The sequence below is a fragment of the Austrofundulus limnaeus genome, unplaced genomic scaffold (genome assembly GCF_001266775.1).
Source record: "Austrofundulus limnaeus strain Quisiro unplaced genomic scaffold, Austrofundulus_limnaeus-1.0 Scaffold26, whole genome shotgun sequence".
In the NCBI taxonomy this organism is placed as follows: Eukaryota; Metazoa; Chordata; class Actinopteri; order Cyprinodontiformes; family Rivulidae; genus Austrofundulus; species Austrofundulus limnaeus.
This window is the reverse complement of record NW_013952428.1, coordinates 2,297,947-2,315,871: the sequence shown is the minus strand read 5'-3', so window position 1 is coordinate 2,315,871 and position 17,925 is coordinate 2,297,947. Positions and strand designations below refer to the sequence as shown.

General features: G+C 40.3%; 2 protein-coding genes across 3 annotated transcripts in view; one reads left to right on the top strand and one right to left on the bottom strand.

Moving 5' to 3' along the window:
• iqsec3a (IQ motif and Sec7 domain ArfGEF 3a) overlaps positions 1 to 14,381 on the top strand; it is a 96,110-nt gene extending 81,729 nt beyond the window's left edge. Inside the window, exons 8-14 of one of the 2 annotated variants that reach the window (XM_014004779.1) lie at positions 901 to 1,040; positions 4,707 to 4,832; positions 6,126 to 6,225; positions 7,721 to 7,879; positions 8,483 to 8,575; positions 10,744 to 10,787; positions 12,604 to 14,381. In XM_014004779.1, the coding sequence (XP_013860233.1) occupies positions 901 to 1,040; positions 4,707 to 4,832; positions 6,126 to 6,225; positions 7,721 to 7,879; positions 8,483 to 8,575; positions 10,744 to 10,787; positions 12,604 to 13,179 (1,238 nt within the window). In that variant the 3' untranslated portion in view covers positions 13,180 to 14,381. The remainder of the gene's footprint in view (positions 1 to 900; positions 1,041 to 4,706; positions 4,833 to 6,125; positions 6,226 to 7,720; positions 7,880 to 8,482; positions 8,576 to 10,743; positions 10,788 to 12,603) is intronic. The other variant, XM_014004780.1, reaches the window with a different exon arrangement.
• An 815-nt stretch (positions 14,382 to 15,196) lies between these two features.
• The window catches only part of slc6a1l (solute carrier family 6 member 1, like), an 11,864-nt gene continuing 9,135 nt past the window's right edge, over positions 15,197 to 17,925 (bottom strand). The window contains exon 15 of the mRNA XM_014004783.1: positions 15,197 to 17,468. Within this exon, the coding sequence (XP_013860237.1) occupies positions 17,373 to 17,468 (96 nt within the window). The 3' untranslated portion in view covers positions 15,197 to 17,372. The remainder of the gene's footprint in view (positions 17,469 to 17,925) is intronic.

Below are 17,925 nucleotides of genomic sequence, written 5' to 3'. Positions count from 1 at the left end.
AGATAGATAGATAGATAGATAGATAGATAGATAGATAGATTCTAGCAACGTCTTTGGTATTTCAGCTATTAATACCTTTTGAGATGGTTTGCTTTTTCAGCCTTTTTTTTTAAGTGAAATTGAATGGAGCTTCATTCAACATCCAGAAAACTCTTTCAAATGTATATAAACTTTTACTGCACTTTTCATCTTTTGTTCTGGTTCTGCATTTTGGTCCTTTTTTTAGTCAATTTTAGCTTCCCACAGCTTCTTTTTTATTAATTTTTTTTCTGCTTTTCAGCTATCTTTTTTATATTTTCAGATGTTATAATTTAAATATTTTTATAGTTCAATCAGCTTCGTTCAGCTAATTTAGGCTTTTTATGCTTCTTTCTATTGTTTTCTGCTATTTAAGCTATTTTTTTAGCTTTTTGCGGCTAAATTAGCCTTTTTGCATTTCAGCTTCTTGCTGCTTAATTTGGCAAATGTGCTCTTTCTGCTTCTCGTTGCTTCATTCAACTACTTTTTATTTACTTTTCTGCTAATTTCAGCTTTTTTGGCTATTTAACAAGAAATTGCTAAAAAAAATTACAACTGTTTTTTTCTGTAAAACTTCTTAAGCATGAAGCATTAACACTGCATTTTTGCAGAAAGTGCAAATTCTCTAGTTCCATTACGTTTTATTATTTTTACACAACCTACTTCAGCTTTGTTTTAAACAAAAACATCTAAAAATGTGAGCCTGTAAATTTTCCTGTGACACCATCAGTCCAGCGTTTAGGTCAGTTCGGACAAAGCGGAGCTCCTTTACAACTATTAAAACAGCTGTCGCTCTATGTGCTTCCAGATGGACAAAGAGAGTTTGGTAAAACCTAAAGCTCTTTTCTTGCCATGTGTCAATCTTACCTGTTTCTGTCCCAGGTGTGGATGATGGAGCGGACATACCCCGAGACATGGTGGTGGGCATCTACGAAAGAATACAGCTGAGAGAGTTGTGCTCCAACGAAGATCACGTCACCTACGTGTCCAAGGTTGAGCAGTCCATCGTAGGCATGAAAACAGTAAGGAAACATGTTAAAATCTGAGGTTTACAAGTTACAAGTACACATGAGACAGAATTAACAAAAAAAAAACCTTTAATTTGGTCGTTATTCAATTCCTTATCATAATCACTTTGCATATTTAATAGTCATTAAATGTCTCATCTACAGCTCAATCATCACATCAGATCATTACTCCCACAAGATACATCATTAACTACAGCTATCATTAGACTCATCATCAGTTTAAATGAACTCGGTGTAACTTTTACTGAAAAGTTGCAACAGTGTCCTTTATAGTTTACAGTTACATCCGAGGTAGGAAACCTAGTTGGAACAATGAAGCATCAGAGGTGGAAATAAGTAGAATTRAAACCTAAAAAGATTAAGAAAACCAAAACAGAACAGGGTGGAAATGGTAAAAGCAATGGAAGTTGGGACTTCGAAGTGACTTTGAAGCAGAAATATTCCAACAAATATACTGTATTTAAACATCAAATATCTGCAGAAACATTAGCAGAGTTGGGAACAGGTCAAATTTGAGTATTTTGTTTTTACATTAGTTGTTAGAATCTGTCGTTCATACATCTCTATAGACATCGCTCAGCAAAAAGATTATAGAGTAAATAAACAGTAGAAATAATGACGTGCCACCAATTTCAGCTGCACTTTGTGTCAACGTTTCCCTCCCTCTTTATCCATTATAGATAGAATAATGTAGCTATGAATGCACATCTTAATTACCTTCAAAAAAATTAAACTCTGTTACACCCCAACTTTTCAAATGACATTGAAATGCTGACATTAAGAGATTGCTCGTCTCCCTCTCTGCCTTGTGCCTTTCAGTGTCTCTCAGTGATAGATGAGTAGCCGTGGGATTACAGAGGGAGAGCTGCCATCGTCAAACAATGATGGATTATTGTGATAGGAAGAGACTATTTTCTGCCAATGGGACCTGTCTTCTACAAAAAAAGAAGAGACTTTGATAAAGTTTCTTCCCTCCTCAGTAGAGTTACCAGTTCTTATTATCCTTTAGAGTAAGAAGAGATTCAGAACATGAKATTAATTGTCCTTTTTGATAAATATTTCACAGCCATTACTCCAATCTGATTATAAAACTTCACAACCAAATGTGMTCCATTTTAAACAAAGTGTAAAATTATTCGGCCTGTATTGTGGTGTCGTTTGTTTTATTGATTTATACATTGGCGAATGGTCACTTTATCTCCGCAATTCTTTCAGGACTATTGTTTTTTTTTCACAGATTAATAACAAGAGTGGTTTCAGGCCAATGACGTCTTCACATGATTCTTACATTAGCTTAATGAAACACTCCCTGTGACAGGCTGGAGCTTGGGCACCTCGTGGTGATGGGATATGGGAGGAGCAAAAGACAGACGAGARTTTGAAGAGGGTGAAAACACGATTAGCTCCCTGTCTGAAGGCATGCGCCATTTTCCAGTGTAATCTGCTTAAACTTGGAGAGCCACTTAAGGCTCAGAGGGAGAAACAGAATATGGAAGGACAATGAGACGAGAAGTCTATGTCAAATCTCCAAGAGCAATACCTCACCGCATCCACCTTTACTTGTCTTTGTCCAGAATTCTGGGATTGCCAAATTAATCGGACGTAACAACTTGTTTTTGTGATTGAGTATCTTTTTCAGAAAACCTCTGCAGTAGAAGTGACACTAACTAAGGGAGGTAATATGCAACTTACTAAAAATAAATGATAAAATAAAGATGTARGAGCTTAGAGCCCAGAAATGCAGACTGAGACTTTGGGCTAAATCTGATTAAAAGACAAAAGAAAGCTGTTGTGGCAGCAAAAACTTACAGGAGTTTGGTGCAAACATAAGGAGACACGATGGTAACCCAGCCATGAGAGAACAAATAAGCTAGGGGGACTACATAGACAGAGCTGATGAGTAGAGTGGCTGCAGCTGTGGCTGATTAAACAAGGGGCAGGTGTATGGGCGTGGCAGACTGACTGGAATAGTATTGACTGTGGGAGAAGCAAAGAACACCCAAAGGCTGCGTCCAAATTCAGGGGCCAGGTCCTTCGAAGGACTCGGACTACCCGGGTCAAGATGGGCTGGGTCTTTGGTCGACCGCGAAGACCAGAAATCTTCTGCTTTATTCCCTCCCTTACCCTGGCATGTGTCCTGTTKCCTAGCAAGTGTGAAGATGCTAAACAGAAGCAAAAATAGATTTTAATTAGGAAAATATCTATATATTAGCATTATAAATATCATAAAACAACAAAATTAGCTTAAAGGTAATATTTGAAAAACTAAGGGACTAAGGGTAGGGGCTATATTTTGCTATACGGACTCATTTGATTTCTGAAAAATATAATATTAAAGACATGTCTATACAAATGATAAAAGCATTAACAACACAACCATTTGTAACCTGGAATTTTTATACTGCCAGATTTTTATATAAAACTGTACTCCTTTCACTCGCTTCATTCGCCATTACGAGCRGGAAAAAAATCTCTTGTTGGCCTGAAATGAATTATGGGTTATGGTGGGCTGAGAAGGATCCATTGAACCAGTCCGTCAAATCGGGGAAACAGGAGGACGCATTTGGGCCGCATAAGAAGAGTCTTTGGACAGTCTTCGACGCTGTGACGTAAGTGGCCAACAAATTCAGCCTTCGGAGGACCTCGTCCGTGAATTTGGACACAGCCAAAAACTAGTCAAATAAAAATAGAACAAAGAAACACAAAAGAAAACATTAGCTATAACCAAAAACTGTGAACACAAGGACTGTTAAAATAAAGCAAAAACCCTCATTTCCTGTCCAAAAAACACTAAGGATGTTTCTGACGATTACCTTTAATTACCAAGTCTCTCAGTTTTGCTAACAAGTTGTCCCATTGCTTTGTATTCAGGCTGAAGTAGAGCTGGAAGCGATCAGTACACAGGTGCAGCTCCAGAACGAGCCTAAACTCTCCAAACTCCCATCCTGCCCTGAAGACATTATGAACTTACACCCATTTGGCCGTGGCTCGCCTCCACATCATTATTATCTGTAGGAGTAATGCCAGGGCTTACCTCTGACAGCTCGACAGATACAGTACGTCCTGCATCCAAGGCTGCATCTGGACAAACCAGCTCCATCCTGGATATTTATGTGGCTGCCAAACATGGACACGACTATTCTGTGGTCTAACCTCGCAGCAACAACCCATCAAATTATGTTCCTCACTTTAAAATGTTCTCCTAATTAATGTTCAGTCGGGACYTTTATTCCATCTCATGAACCACTCGACATATTTTAGTGAAACCTTCAGAATGTAATCACTGGATGTAAATGTACTGCCAGAGCTATGTAACATTATCCAACACAAAAATGGCTATAACTCAGTCAAACTGACTGATACTGAGCTCACATTTTGTTTAATTGTTTTGCTGAGTCATCTTGTAGCATAAGAATATGCTTTAATAGTTTGGCCAAAACAAGTACAACTCTACTATTTATCAGCATGTTAGTCTCAAATTCAGGCATAAAAGGTGGAAAAATATGTGTTCCTTCAAGTAATGTCACTATTTTTGCAAATAAGTTTCTGATTAAAGTGTAAGTCCTACAGAAGCTTTAACGTGAATACGGAGCATGACAGGATTTCTGTGGTCTTTAGTTTCTGAGTCGTCGTTCATTTCTGTTTCATTCATGTCTCCAGGTTCTCTCTGTSCCTCACAGAAGACTGGTGTGCTGCAGTCGACTTTTCGAGGTGACGGACGTCAACAAGGCCCAGAAACAGGCAGCACATCAGAGAGAAGTCTTCCTGTTCAATGATCTCCTCGTGGTAAGATTAGATTGTCAAATGCAAACCYTTTTCTGTATTCTTTATGTTATGTGTTGAACTCATTTAAGCAGAGGTTTGAGCTCTTTTGGAAACGAGAAATGGGCAGACGTATTATTAATGTTGTGTGTGTGTGTGTGGGGGGGTTGTTTCTCCTAAACAAAAGTTTAAAAGGGCGTTGTTTCCACTAACCGTGTGAAATCTCTGGTTTGGATATTTGAATGTGGAAAATTCACTCAACTCTAATGTGCTTTTAGTCAGGAACATTTCCTTATATTTCCTTTCTACTTTATATTTGGATATTTAAACGTTATTTTGTGCACACATGCACATCATTTTTAAAATTGTCTCCATGAAAAGCTTTAAAGCTGCTTTTTGTTGTTGTTGTGACAGCTGCAATGCACCATCTCCTGCTTCTGCTGAGCCATTTCTGAAAGCTCCTCGTCTTTTATGTTGTTTTATAACTCAGGACTTTCCAGTGCTTCCTTCTAATAATAGATGGTAGTAAATGCAGCAGCAGCAGCAGCAGCAGCAGCAGAGTACCTTTAGACAAAGGTCTTTCCCCCACAGAGAAGTCATTAAGGCTGATGGTAAAGTAGCATTTCACTCGATTCAAAGTTTCATGGAGGGTTGAGACATCAAAAGTTTAAGGCTGGACATAATTAAAGTGCTCATCAAGAGACACAGAGGGGTCATCTATTCAAAGTATTTAACTACTCTCATAACTAGAGTGGCTGATGTGGTCCAGCTGCACACATTGATGCCATTTTGTGTCTGTTCTCCATGCAGCATTAAAGGCCAATTTGAAACCAGTCATCATCCAACATTAAAGGTGATCTCCATTCATTCAGAACTGACAGTCTCCAGTGTCATATTTTCTTGTGACATTTTAGAAAGACGGGAAAAATCGCTGTAAAAAAAATCTTTCCACGGGACCRAGAAAAGACTTTAAATGTGTCCCCTGTTCCGGCAGCTTGAACACGTTGAGCTGTTTGAAAGTGCCACCGCAGTCGATTTGTCTGATACTTCTTGCCTGGAAAATTCTACCAAACAGTATCATCGCCGAGCAGATTTGCCTCATTTTTCTCCAACTGGAAGGTCATTGGATGAAAAAGCTCCGGAACGTCACCAATACATCCTGATCTGAGCTCGCCGCACTTTCAGTCTTCATACAAATGAAAGCAATGGCGCCCAATCTGAAACCCTTTGAAGGTTACGCTGCACGTTAATGCTGAATGTCTTTCTCTTTGAATRAATATTGAACGATTCCATCGGTCGCCTTTTTTCTCCCCGTAGATCTTGAAGCTTTGTCCAAAGAAGAAGAGTTCTGCTGCCTACACTTTCTGCAAAGCCATGGGGCTGCTCGGCATGCAATTTCATCTGTTTGAAAACGAATGTAAGTCACCGTGACCTTTCTGTTAAATGAAATGGATGCACAAAAACTTGTAGACCTTGTGTCGTAAATTCACCAATGCRTTTGTCATCCAAAGCTATGAAACCAAGGTGTTTAGACTGTTTGATGTAGATGACAGATCTAAAAAGGTGTCTTTTGAGATTGGGGGATTTTCTTCTTCTTCTCTTTGAATGTAAAATTTCACTTTTTGATGCTTAGTTATGTTTAGTTATTAAAACTGTGGCTCAATAAAAAGACTAGGGTTAGGGTTAGGGTTAGGTTGTTTACACTCTCTCGATGACTCCCCCCACCTCGTCCGACGACTGGGCAGTTGAACTGGGGAGCCAAAGGTAAGATGCACGGGCCGGCGCACGTTCGTCAGTACCGGTAGTTCCTTTCTCCCTCAGTCAAACTCAAGCATAGTAAAAAGTAAATATAGGTCGTTGTGATGTCCAGACAACTTATCAGTTCACCGTACAGGTGTATCATTCCTAGTTAGTTAATGAATTAGTTTAGAACAGACCACCAACTGTGATAATAAAAGGATAAAGATTGTGCTGTTAAAAAACAGTACTCACAAGTGTACCATACAGGTATTTTCAACATTATTATTACTCCCATTTTTTTTTCTGAAAACGTATTTCCTTTATCAGTACTCAAACGTTTACCGTATGGGTGTTTTCGTTAATTAAGGAATTAATGTTGGACACATCATCAGTATTGAACCTCAGGATCATCGGGTGTTTCGGCCATTACCACTACACACCCTCACCCAAGGATGGCCCAGACAGGGTTGATCAAGCCCCGCTGTGTGTCAATTAAATCAAATTTAGTGTAACTGTTTGTTCTGTGCTGTTCAGGCTCAATCTGGTTATCATGAGGTATAAAACTACTAGGGTTAACCTTGGAGAAAACAATCTGGGCCAGGTTAAAACAGAGTTGTGGTACTGAAGATTAACATGAGGCACAAAGCTACCGAGGTTAATTTCAGAAAAAAATGTCCTAGGCTAAGTGGTTAGCTTTAGGGGTAAAAGTACTCGGGTTAATCTTAGAGAAAACAATCGTCCCTAGATTGCTGTGGTCCAAATGTCAAAGTAAGATATATTATAATCTGGTTAATATGAAGCATAAAGMTACTAAAATTAATCTTGGAGAAAATAACTGGTTAACATGAGGCACAAAGCTACTGAGGTTAATTTTCGGAAAAAAATGTCCTGGGCTAAGTGGTTAGGGTTAGATTAGGATTAGGGTAAATTTTGTATATATTTTGAAAATTATGTTCATGTTAATGCCTGAGTCAGTGACTTAAATAAAGAGACATGCTAAGAGKTTTTAATTAGCACAAAGGTTTCTGCCAACATATTGCAGGGGATTCTGGCTCGGTCTGCTTTTTGCTTATTTATAGTATCCACGACTTAAAACAACACCTGTTGTCAGATTCCCCCTTTTTTTTTTTACATTTAAAGCTGCTCAAATCTCCTTTTATAAACTCCCCCAGACTACCCTCATGGAATCACAATCCTCTCCCCATATGGCTCAGAGAAGAAGCAGGTACTCCACTTCTGTGCCCAAAGTGCCGAAGAGCTGCTTAAGTTTGTAGAAGACCTGAAGGAATCCATCGCAGAAGTGTCAGAGATGGAGCAGATACGCATCGAGTGTGAGTTCTTTTTTAAAAATGTTGAAACTCCAATATGTAAAAATGGTTGATAACATATGCCAGTTATTATTTTAATAAGATGCAACTGTGCTGGTTTATCCTTGTGCTGTTCATTCGACAACAAAAAAAATATGATAGCTTTCATATTTTTTAAACTAATGAGTCCTTTAGTCTCTGGTGTATGTTTTTTTTTAATCTAAAACCAAAAAGGAGTACCCACCTGTAGGAAGTCTGGAAACTTAGCAGCTCAGGTGTGTATGTACGGACAATAACCCAGTTCACCTCGCACGTACAGTGCTTTCACACGGGTGAGAACAACCCTGAGTTTTCACAGCCTGGGTCCTGGCAGTGGGCATCGGGGAGCCCTCCTGACATTTGAAGCAGCTGCTTTGGTTTTTCACAGAAAAAAATGGTTAAAGCCTGCAGCTTTGGGAGGAAACGGGCAACAAGATGTGAAGAACAAGCAGGTGTYGATGGGAAGGAGAGCGTTATGGGAGTAAAAAGAACAGAGAACTCAAACATCACTGAGTTTGATTGAACTATATTGCTTGTGTCATGGTGGTTAGGAGGATGATTGTTTCTTTTTTTTCTCCTTTTTTGCAGGGGAGCTGGAAAAGCAGCAGGGAGCCAAGACACACTCAGTTAAGAGCAACGGCACACAGCTAGAGCTGCGCAGCAAACAGGGCTCCCTGTCAGGTGTGTGAGAGCAAGAAAGTACACGTGACGCTGCACAACACGGAGTTTTAATAGTTGCAGCATTTCAGCCTCAAAAGCGCTGAATTGCCAAAGACTTTTTTGTTATGCTAGACCACTTGCGATGCTCACTACTACTAGATATTTGTAATAATTGTGTGGCAAAGCTTTTCAGTCCCACAGGGTCTGCATGCCTTCTCCTGTGCTAATCATGACAGAGCTGTTTATTGAAACGCGCTGATATTTGCCAAGTAAAATATTCCTGAAGGCCCGTGGTTTCCACCTGCTGTTACTGAAATTTCCTGCATTTTTTTAGTCGGCTGATTGATTTTTAAAAAGGGTACCAATCATAATGAAGCTCCAAATTAGAATATTTAAAATTCAATTAACTCTTAGTACTGTCTACTTTATGGGACATACTTCTACCAATTCCCTGAAGCCACTGGATGCTTTCTGCAATAAGAACCCTTGATTTGCAGCTATCCACCTTGCTGTGAGTCATAACACTGTTCTCAGAGGTTGGCTGATGTCTGCTATCTAGAGACTTTCAATTTACATATATAAGAGTTATCAGGGCAGTGGGTTTGCTGATGGCAGTAGCAGCAAAGTGAGTGCTGCAGAGTGAGGTGAGCAGGCAGACCTGAAGTGCCAAATCAACCCTAAAGGGTCAGAAAACCCAAGCAGTCATGAATCTGGGCAGATCTGAAGACAGACCTTACAATAAATGAGTAGAGACCTGGTGATCTGGCATGTTTTTTTATTCTCCAATCAGATTAAAGCAGTAAACATATTTATCAAGGAGCAGAGTTAGGATCTGTGTATTTGTATAGTTTGTATTTTGTAAAAGATGATAAGAAGGGCTACACAGAGGATTTGCCTTTGTGGGCTGAAGGGTAACTTTTCATAGCATGAGCAGGTAAACAAATAAAAGATGGTATCAGCAGCTAAAACAACCACAGATAACTGAAACAGAGTAGAGCCATAAATATCTCTAATGGAAAAGAAGATGAACGATCAATGACAGTATTATACTTAAGCAAATGTTTCATATGAAGATTAGGAATCTGAAGAGAATATTAACAAAACTATCAGCTATCCCAACCACAAATCAGGAATGGGCAACTGACGGCCTGTGGGCCACATCTGGCCCACGGGTGACTTTCGTCCGGTCCACCACTGAGGCCTAGAATCTAAGAGCAGGTTTGAGTGCTTTTGTTGGCCCTCTAGTAGTGTCAATTAAAAAATATGTGGCCCCTTTCATCGTTTATGTTGCCCATCCCTGATGTAAATTCTTAAAGGGACCCAAGATTTCTTGTAACATTAGACTTCGTTTGATAAACATTTATTTTAACATTAAAACTGAGTCCGTAAAAATACTGTGGGCTGTTTAGTTTTTATAAATTTTAGGTCTCTGTTAGCTATCACGCACCAACGCTATATCGCCAAATATTTATTTATTAGCTTGGCGCTAGCTAACAAACTAAACTTTTTCTTCCATCCATATTTTCAGTTGCAGGCTGAGTCATTTCTACATTCTCATCTTATATATATATATACAGTATATATATATAGCGTCGGTGCGGTCGAAAGCTAACAGGCTAAGCTGAGGTTCTCCATCCATGAAGCAGCTCTGTCGTCCTCCATCCACATTTTCAGTTGCAGGCCGAGTCATTTCTCCTCTCTGTCAACTCGCTCTGGTTTCACTTAAAAGGGCTCATCATCAGATGTTGTCCAAGGTTAACCTTCATGGTGGATGAGGCTCGCTCGTAGTCTGGCACGGATGACCTAGTCTGTGTCATTTACCTGGTATTGCGGTGTTGATAAAATGGCTCTGCCCATGTGACAATTTTTAAAAAAAATTATGAAAAATTAACAGCCTACAGTATTTTTACAGACTTTATTTTACAGTTAAAATATATGTCTGTCAAGTAAAGTTGAATGTTACAAGTAATCGTGGATCACCAATTAATAAAAAGTTCTGCAACCAATGTTTGGGGAAAAAATTACTTACCAAGAAGTTAATGACTTCCGTGTTGAGCTTGAGAAAGTTTGAGCATTTCGATCTGCAATAAAATTGCATGAAAACAGTTATTGTGCTTCAAAACTAATATTTACCATCTTCATAATGCTGCCACATCTGTCCCCCGTTTCTTTGTGTTTCCCACCTCCAGGAAACCAGGAGATGGACGACAGAAGTGGCCAGAATGCAGTAGAGGTAAGTGCTTCCAGATAGGTCCTTGTCCCCAACAACAGGTAAGTCAGTGAGTAGGACGAGACAGGGCAGAGACCTCAGGACTAGTCATAGCTCTCGCACTGGAGGCGTCAAGCAGGCGTGGGTGAGGAGTGCGTGAGCGAGCGAATGTTGCTGGGTAAAGTGCTGCGGGCATGTGTATWACCTGATAAAACTCTTAGATTAAAGCAATCTTGTCCAAAAGAGTGGTTTGGGTAAGTTCATACCATTTAAAAAAAGGCTAAAGGCTTTGCTCAGGCAGAAGCTGTGGATCCATTTCGAGAAAATAATAGTTTGGAAGTGCATGTGTGGTATGCATATAGTGTGTGTGTGTGTGTGTATGTGTGTATGTGTGTGTGTCCACACTGAGCAGTGAGACCTTAATTACCACAGTAACATACAGTCAGAAAAATCAGACACTTGTTTGACCTAGAGTTGCCCCCATTTCACCCCAAACSAGAAGCTCCAGGGGGGCAAATCTCATGYGAGCAATTTGATGAAGCAAAAGAGCCRGCTACAGTAGAGATGTTGGGGCTTTGCAATTACCACCCTCAAGGCTCCAGATGACCTTTCTGGGTCCTTCTTGTGGCTGTGGAGTTTAGAGCTGGAGTGAAATCCCAAGCAGTGGCTGTTTAATTGGTCATGTGGGCTTTGAATTATTTCCCATCCAAGAATTCTAAAGATTTTCTTCACTAAGTTGCCTCGAGGGATTTTGTTATTTATTTTTATTTACSTACGTTTGCACCTCAGGTCAGTCTTCATGGTTGTCTGAGCTACCTTTGCGAGACGTCTTCTTCCCTTCCAAGCCAGCAGTAAATGTCAGAGGCTGGTGGGGAGCCGCGAGCTGTCGAGACACATTTATCTTAGAAAGCAGGACGCTTCACGCACAAAAACTCCATACAGGAAAGGCTCACGTCTGAAGAAACTGCAGTGCAGCAAAGCTTTCAGTTTGAAAAGAACTGATCAATAATCTGTGGAGATTACTTTGTGCCTTGTGGCATTAATGGGAATTATGACGATGCACCAGCTGCTATGTTTAAAAAAAAACTAATTCTAACCTTGACAGGATTAACCACAGTACCCAGCATGATGTATTGTACTTGAATRGTTGACTGCAATCCAAAACCATCAATCTGAGGAACATTTCTTTTTTGTTAAAGTCAGCAAGTTTTCACCTTTACAGATCCTAGTGTTCAGATTTTAAGATTTAATGGCATCATAAAAAGAAGTGAAGAAGAGGAACAGTAAAAGAGCAGAAATGTGAGATTTTAAATGWATGTTGCCTGTGGACATTTGTGGTTGTCGAGTCTGCCCACCTCCTTTCCTCCTCCTCTTCTTGGTCTGACCCCCTCCCGTCTCTCTGTTCCGGGTGCCTTGACCTTGAAGTCTCCTTGTGTCCACCGTCACCATAGTGCCACACAGTGGTTTGGAAGGGAGACACAGGGGCCCTCAGTGTCCCCTTTGGAACCACGGGGCCCCTTTTCTGTATTGTTTTTCTTTTTATCTTCCTATTTTCTTCTCCCCCACTCCTCAMTGCTACTCCACCTGACCCCAGTCACATGTTCCCAGCACCTGTGGGGGTGGAGGGAGGGGAGTCTGCAGCGGTCACAATGATTCTACACCTCCACTGATCCTTAACACCTGAGCCCCCCCACGCATGCCCTGAATGGTTGTGTGTGTGCGTGTGCGCTGCGTGTCACCACCCCCACAGAGAGAAAAAAAAAGAGGGCTTGACGAATTGTAGAGGAGGAACCAGTTTTATAACATTTGATGCTGTTCTCTTGGCTGTTTTCTAAACTAGGTGTCAATTCACAACAGGCTTCAGACGTACCCGCTCAGCAACAGCAGCACGGCTCGGAGCGCCGAGAGCGCGGCCCTTCTTAACAGCCGGGGGGAGCTGCTTTTCCAGCAGGGGCCCCAGGGGTTAACGCAGGTGCCGGCGCCTCCACCTCAGCACCCGTGGCTGCAGTCGGCGGCGAGCACCCCCGCCCACCATTTCCCCATCCAGCAGCAGCAGCAGCAGCAGACCGCCGCCAGCATGGCGGACCTGCGGCCCGAGGCGCTCATCCAGTGTCAGCAGATCGTCAAAGTCATCATGCTGGACAATGGCAGCCACGGACGCGTGGAGGCCTTCCTCAGCCAGACGCCCACCCACCACCACCACCACCACCGCTACCAGCACCGCCACCACAGCCTCCACCAGCTCAGCCAGTCCGCCATGTCCACCCCTGTCCGCTCGCCCGAYGGCTCCCACAACGGCCACCAGCCCCCGCTGCCTCCCCCTCCGCCCCCTTACAACCACCCACACCAGTACATCCCGCCGGACCCCCGCCTCACTTTACACCGGACTGCGAGCGGCTCTCGGAGCATGGTGTAAATAAACCTCACACCCCCCGAGACGCATCTCAAACTTCCACACTCTCAATATTTGACGTTCTGTAAATAGGATATAATTAAATGAAAGAGCTATAATTTAAAAAAAGATCTACTTATATGCATATATTTAATGAAAAGAAACTTAAAACAAAGGTTTTAAAACATTAGAAGCAAAGTGCATATATAATGTTTTACTTGACTCCTCATGTATTTTGAAATATTATGTAGTTTTAACAAATTTCTATAACTTTTTTGTCAGTTTCATCTCTTGCTAAAGAGAAAAAAAAATACAGATGACTCCTTGGAATTCTGGGACTCGACCACAAAGAAACTCGTCAGACTTTTTTTTTTTTCCTTTTTGGGAAATTTTCCAGCAATGGATGTCCTTTGCGCTCTGTCCGCTTCTACTGTCCCAGACCTCATGCCTACTGTGCTGTATGTGCACCTTCGTGTATAGCTGACAGAAAACATGTGCCAAAAATACATATGCCTCCACTCAACAATGACTTCTTTGCACTTGACTGAATGCTAGGACTGAAAGGAGAGAGAAGGGGAGAATAAAAAACAAACCATTTGCTTTGAGTGGTAGTCTGTTCAAACCTCTTCCTCAAGGGGTTCAAAAAAGAAATAACAAAACAAGCTGTCTACCATTTGCACAGTTGCTGATTTATTTATGTGATGGAGGGGCTCCTTTTTCCCCCTCTCTGCTCCTCTAGGACTAAAAARAGCAAAGCGCCATCCTGCTAAAAGCTGTGTTTTCTATCATTTTGTGTTGCAACGAGAACAATCGTCATCGCCACAGATTAAATTAAACTCTTTGTGTTCGACAACTTATCTGCTGAGTGAGGGGAAAACGTTTTCACTTTTTTTTTTTTTAAATCGGGCGTTTTGCCATTCACCTGTGTGCTGTTTGTCGAGCGCTCTTTTCAGGAAATCCCACGTGAATTTGTGTGTCGATGCTTCCGCTGCAGCTGTTAAATGTTCGAATCTGTGTTTGTTTTCATCTGTCCGTGTCACCATTGTGTGTGGTTCCTATAACCGTGTTATGACTCCTGTTWTTTTTTTTGGTTTGGATCCCTGTTTCCTCCATCATAACCTTTCAGACTGACATTTTCACAAAGGCAAAAAAATACACGCGGCTTTTATTGCAAATGCTGGCATTAATGGTATTCTTTGTGCTGTTGGCCCACCCTGCTATCTTAAGAATGGAACAAAAAAAATGAATGCACTATCTGATCTCTTTCTGTTTCGCCTCGGCTTGGATTGTAAATACCACCTGCGGGCGGTGTCAGAAAGGACAAGCGTGCTACCTTCAGCCTTTTCAAATTGCTATCGCTCCGTCGCACGTCCTTCATGCTGAAATAGGTCAACGGCTGCCCCAGCTCCGACGCGCCCATCTTTTTTGAAACGCACGCCCCACCAGGTAGAGAGTGGATGTTGAGTTAACTCTGTGCCCATCTGACCTCCATCTGTCTGATTTGTTGATTTATAAATCACCCAGCCAATGAGGGAAGGTCTCTATCTCATCTTCCCTGTCCTTTCCACCACTTTGGATTTCACCTTGTGAAAAAAAAAATAAAGAGTTGGCAGTCTTCTGTGAGGCAGAGGTGATGAGTACAAACTGTTCGTCCAAAGTCCCCTCTAAATAAATCATCTCCGCTGCGTTCATCCCAGTGATTGCTTTTGTCGTTGCTTAATAAGAATTAGGGCTTTCAGAACAAACGGACAGCTCCAACGATTAGTTTTATATCGGCTCAGAACTAACTTTTGAAGGTTGCGTTATGAGTTTTAGCAAATTAAACTGATATAATGAATTTGACATTCATTGATGATGATTGTATGGTTGCTTATTTGTTTAAGATATAATGTGATGGATTTGCTTTCATGCATGACATTTGTTTGAAAATGTATCGGACCGTCATTCCAAAAAAGCTTGAATTTTCTGGGCATGTCAGAGGAAAAGTGTTTTTTTAATGAAAAATTTGGTTTGTGATGGATTCAAAATAGTTTTTTTTTTTTAGCAGGTATGTTTCAGTGCCTCATGACAAAGCACTCGCCTGTTAAATTCTTCTTTTTTTGTTTCTGTATTTTATGACTCCTTTGTTTTTAGCAGCACAATTTGAACAGTAAGCATTTTGGGGAGCAGATGTGACGAGTATGCGTGCTAAGAACAAGACACACTTTATTGTTATATTTGAGAGGACATCCAATGTAGCATTTTGGAAGTGTAGCAAATGTTAAGTAACCTTTCATGAAGATATTTCTAAAAAAAAGGGCTCTGCCGTGCCAGCGTCATGATCTTGTTGGGTTTTCCCCACACTGTTTGCTCATTCTCATACAGAAAGGTCATAAACCGGTGGACACTGAGTGTTGCCATCTTGTCCCTCAGTTGGCTTTGAATCCCCCTCGATTTCTCTTTCTAGTATATCAACATGCAATTAAAGATGATTTAAGTCGATTCACCCCAACGTTCTGCCTCAGTTATTGGGTTTAACTTTATTAAGTTATTCAGAAACTAAACAGGGTTTTGCACAGTTTTATCTGTCAGCACAATGGAAGCTGAACACAACAGCTTTAATATGAAAATGCTAATACAAAAAGAATTAAGTCTTGACTTTACTCACCATTATTTATGTCACATTTATACTATTGCATAGCAGACACGTTAATAGAGTAAAATATTGAATGCATTCTCCAGCAACTTTTCTAGTTTATTTATTATCAGCACATTAAAAAAAGAAAGATCTCATTAATATGTGAAAGAAATGGTTTGACTTATCGTTTGGTCTGAATCTCTAGTTTTGCATCTTGTTTAACAGAGCATGATTTTTACTTAGTGAATAATAGTCCCATCAGGAGCAAATACAAAAAAGATGATGTGTTTCAGATGATTTGACACTTCATCATTTTGGTGTGTTTGGTGTTAATAAGGAGAACATAAGGATTGAAATGGAAGATGAATGAGACATAGTACTGTTTACTTATATAATGCAACTTTTCTGCAAACTATATATTGACAGTTACCGGAGTCATTTCCTTGTCACAGTGGGACTTACTGACAATAAAGAATGGCATCACGTTGTAGAATTATGTTTTTAATCAGTTTTTACTGACATGAAAACTGAGGCACATCTCATAATTTGTCAATCCAGCCGAAAAGATAAACACTTCAAAGTGTTATAGACCTTACAGCATGCAAACGTAGTTAAGTCTATTACTGCTGTGAAAATAAATTGAAGGATTTTTAAATGTTGGTTAATTTACGAAGTATTTTCCCCAAACTGTTTAAAAGAAATCACTTAAATAAATTATGTCATTGGTGTTTTTACTTAAAATGTAACTATGCTGATACGGGCCACAAAACACTCTTTTAGGTTGATAAAAAAGTCCCAATATTTTTTTATAGACACTGACAAAACCAATGATTAAATGCTAAAGGACTTAAAAGCAGTATTATAGTACTAAAGCTGTGCAGACCTGTAGCTATTTAATGTTATAACTGTGCATTTAAACCCCTATTTATGGATAAGAGTATAAGCTCAAAGTCCTTTAAAAGATCCAAGTATTCTCACCGAGCTCATTAAAGTGCTTTAGATGTGCATTTTTTGTCTTTTTCCTTTATTTTTCAAAATTTACAAGTTTTAGCAATTTTATTACAATAATATGTAGTTTTCTAAAGTCCTAAACATGTCATGAACATTATTTAATAAACAGAACTCAAAGCTAAAAGCATGAATCTAAAAAAAATATTTAATTGTGTGGGGTGACTGTTATACCTAAATTCACTTAAAAATTATATTTATTTTTTTGACACGTCATAAAAGCATGAAAGTAGAGTAAACAATTTGATTTACTCTACTTATACGCTTTATATCCAAATGTTCCAGATTTTTTAATTCATCTGGACAACTTTCAGGACATTAATGGGAAGCTCAGAAACAAAAGTGGTGACTTCAGTCCAGATGTACAGGAGCAGCGAAGAGCTACAGTTCCATTCAGTTTGTGGTCAGAGGTTTTACTGCCAAAGGAAATGTCTTCTTCATTTATCAAAAGTTTCCCACTGCGATGTGAGCCGGAGTCAAACAAGTGAAGTGCTTTTTCCTCTGCACACTTCACTCGCCCATTTGTCAAATTTTCCCCCAAAGACCACATTAAGTCCTGACAGTCCGATCATTTGAACCTGAGCAATCTTGGCTAGACAGGAGCTTCCCCCACGCTTCCTGCGTGTGTGAATTCTTCAGGCTCCGACGGCTTCTTGTCCTCCTGGGTGGTTGTCATCCTCCGCCAACGCTGGTCGTGTTAAAGAAACTTGGGTCATTTTGAAGGTCAGTTCAGATGGTGTAAACAGATAATAAAAACGCTACAATACCAAATATTCTATGATTGAGCTGATAAAGGTACTAAAAATTACTTTAAACAACTAGACACCGCATAGCGGTAACATAATGACCCCCCACACGCACAAATGCACCAGAACTCAGAAGTCTCTATTCCTAATAAATATCATGCTACTTGGTGCATCCTAAAATTGTAGTGGGTATTTGGGGGGCGGGGTTGGACCTGATGGATAGCCCATCATCAGAGCTAAACAACCAAAGAAATCTGAAGCTTCTATGTTTAATAGTTTCTGAGTTATAAGTGATTTTGCATGTCCTGACACCACCACTTTGAAAGGAGCCCCCTCCTCAAATATAGGGTCTATTGTAAACCCTTTGGCTGGCGCAGTGTAGGTCAGACTCATCTACAG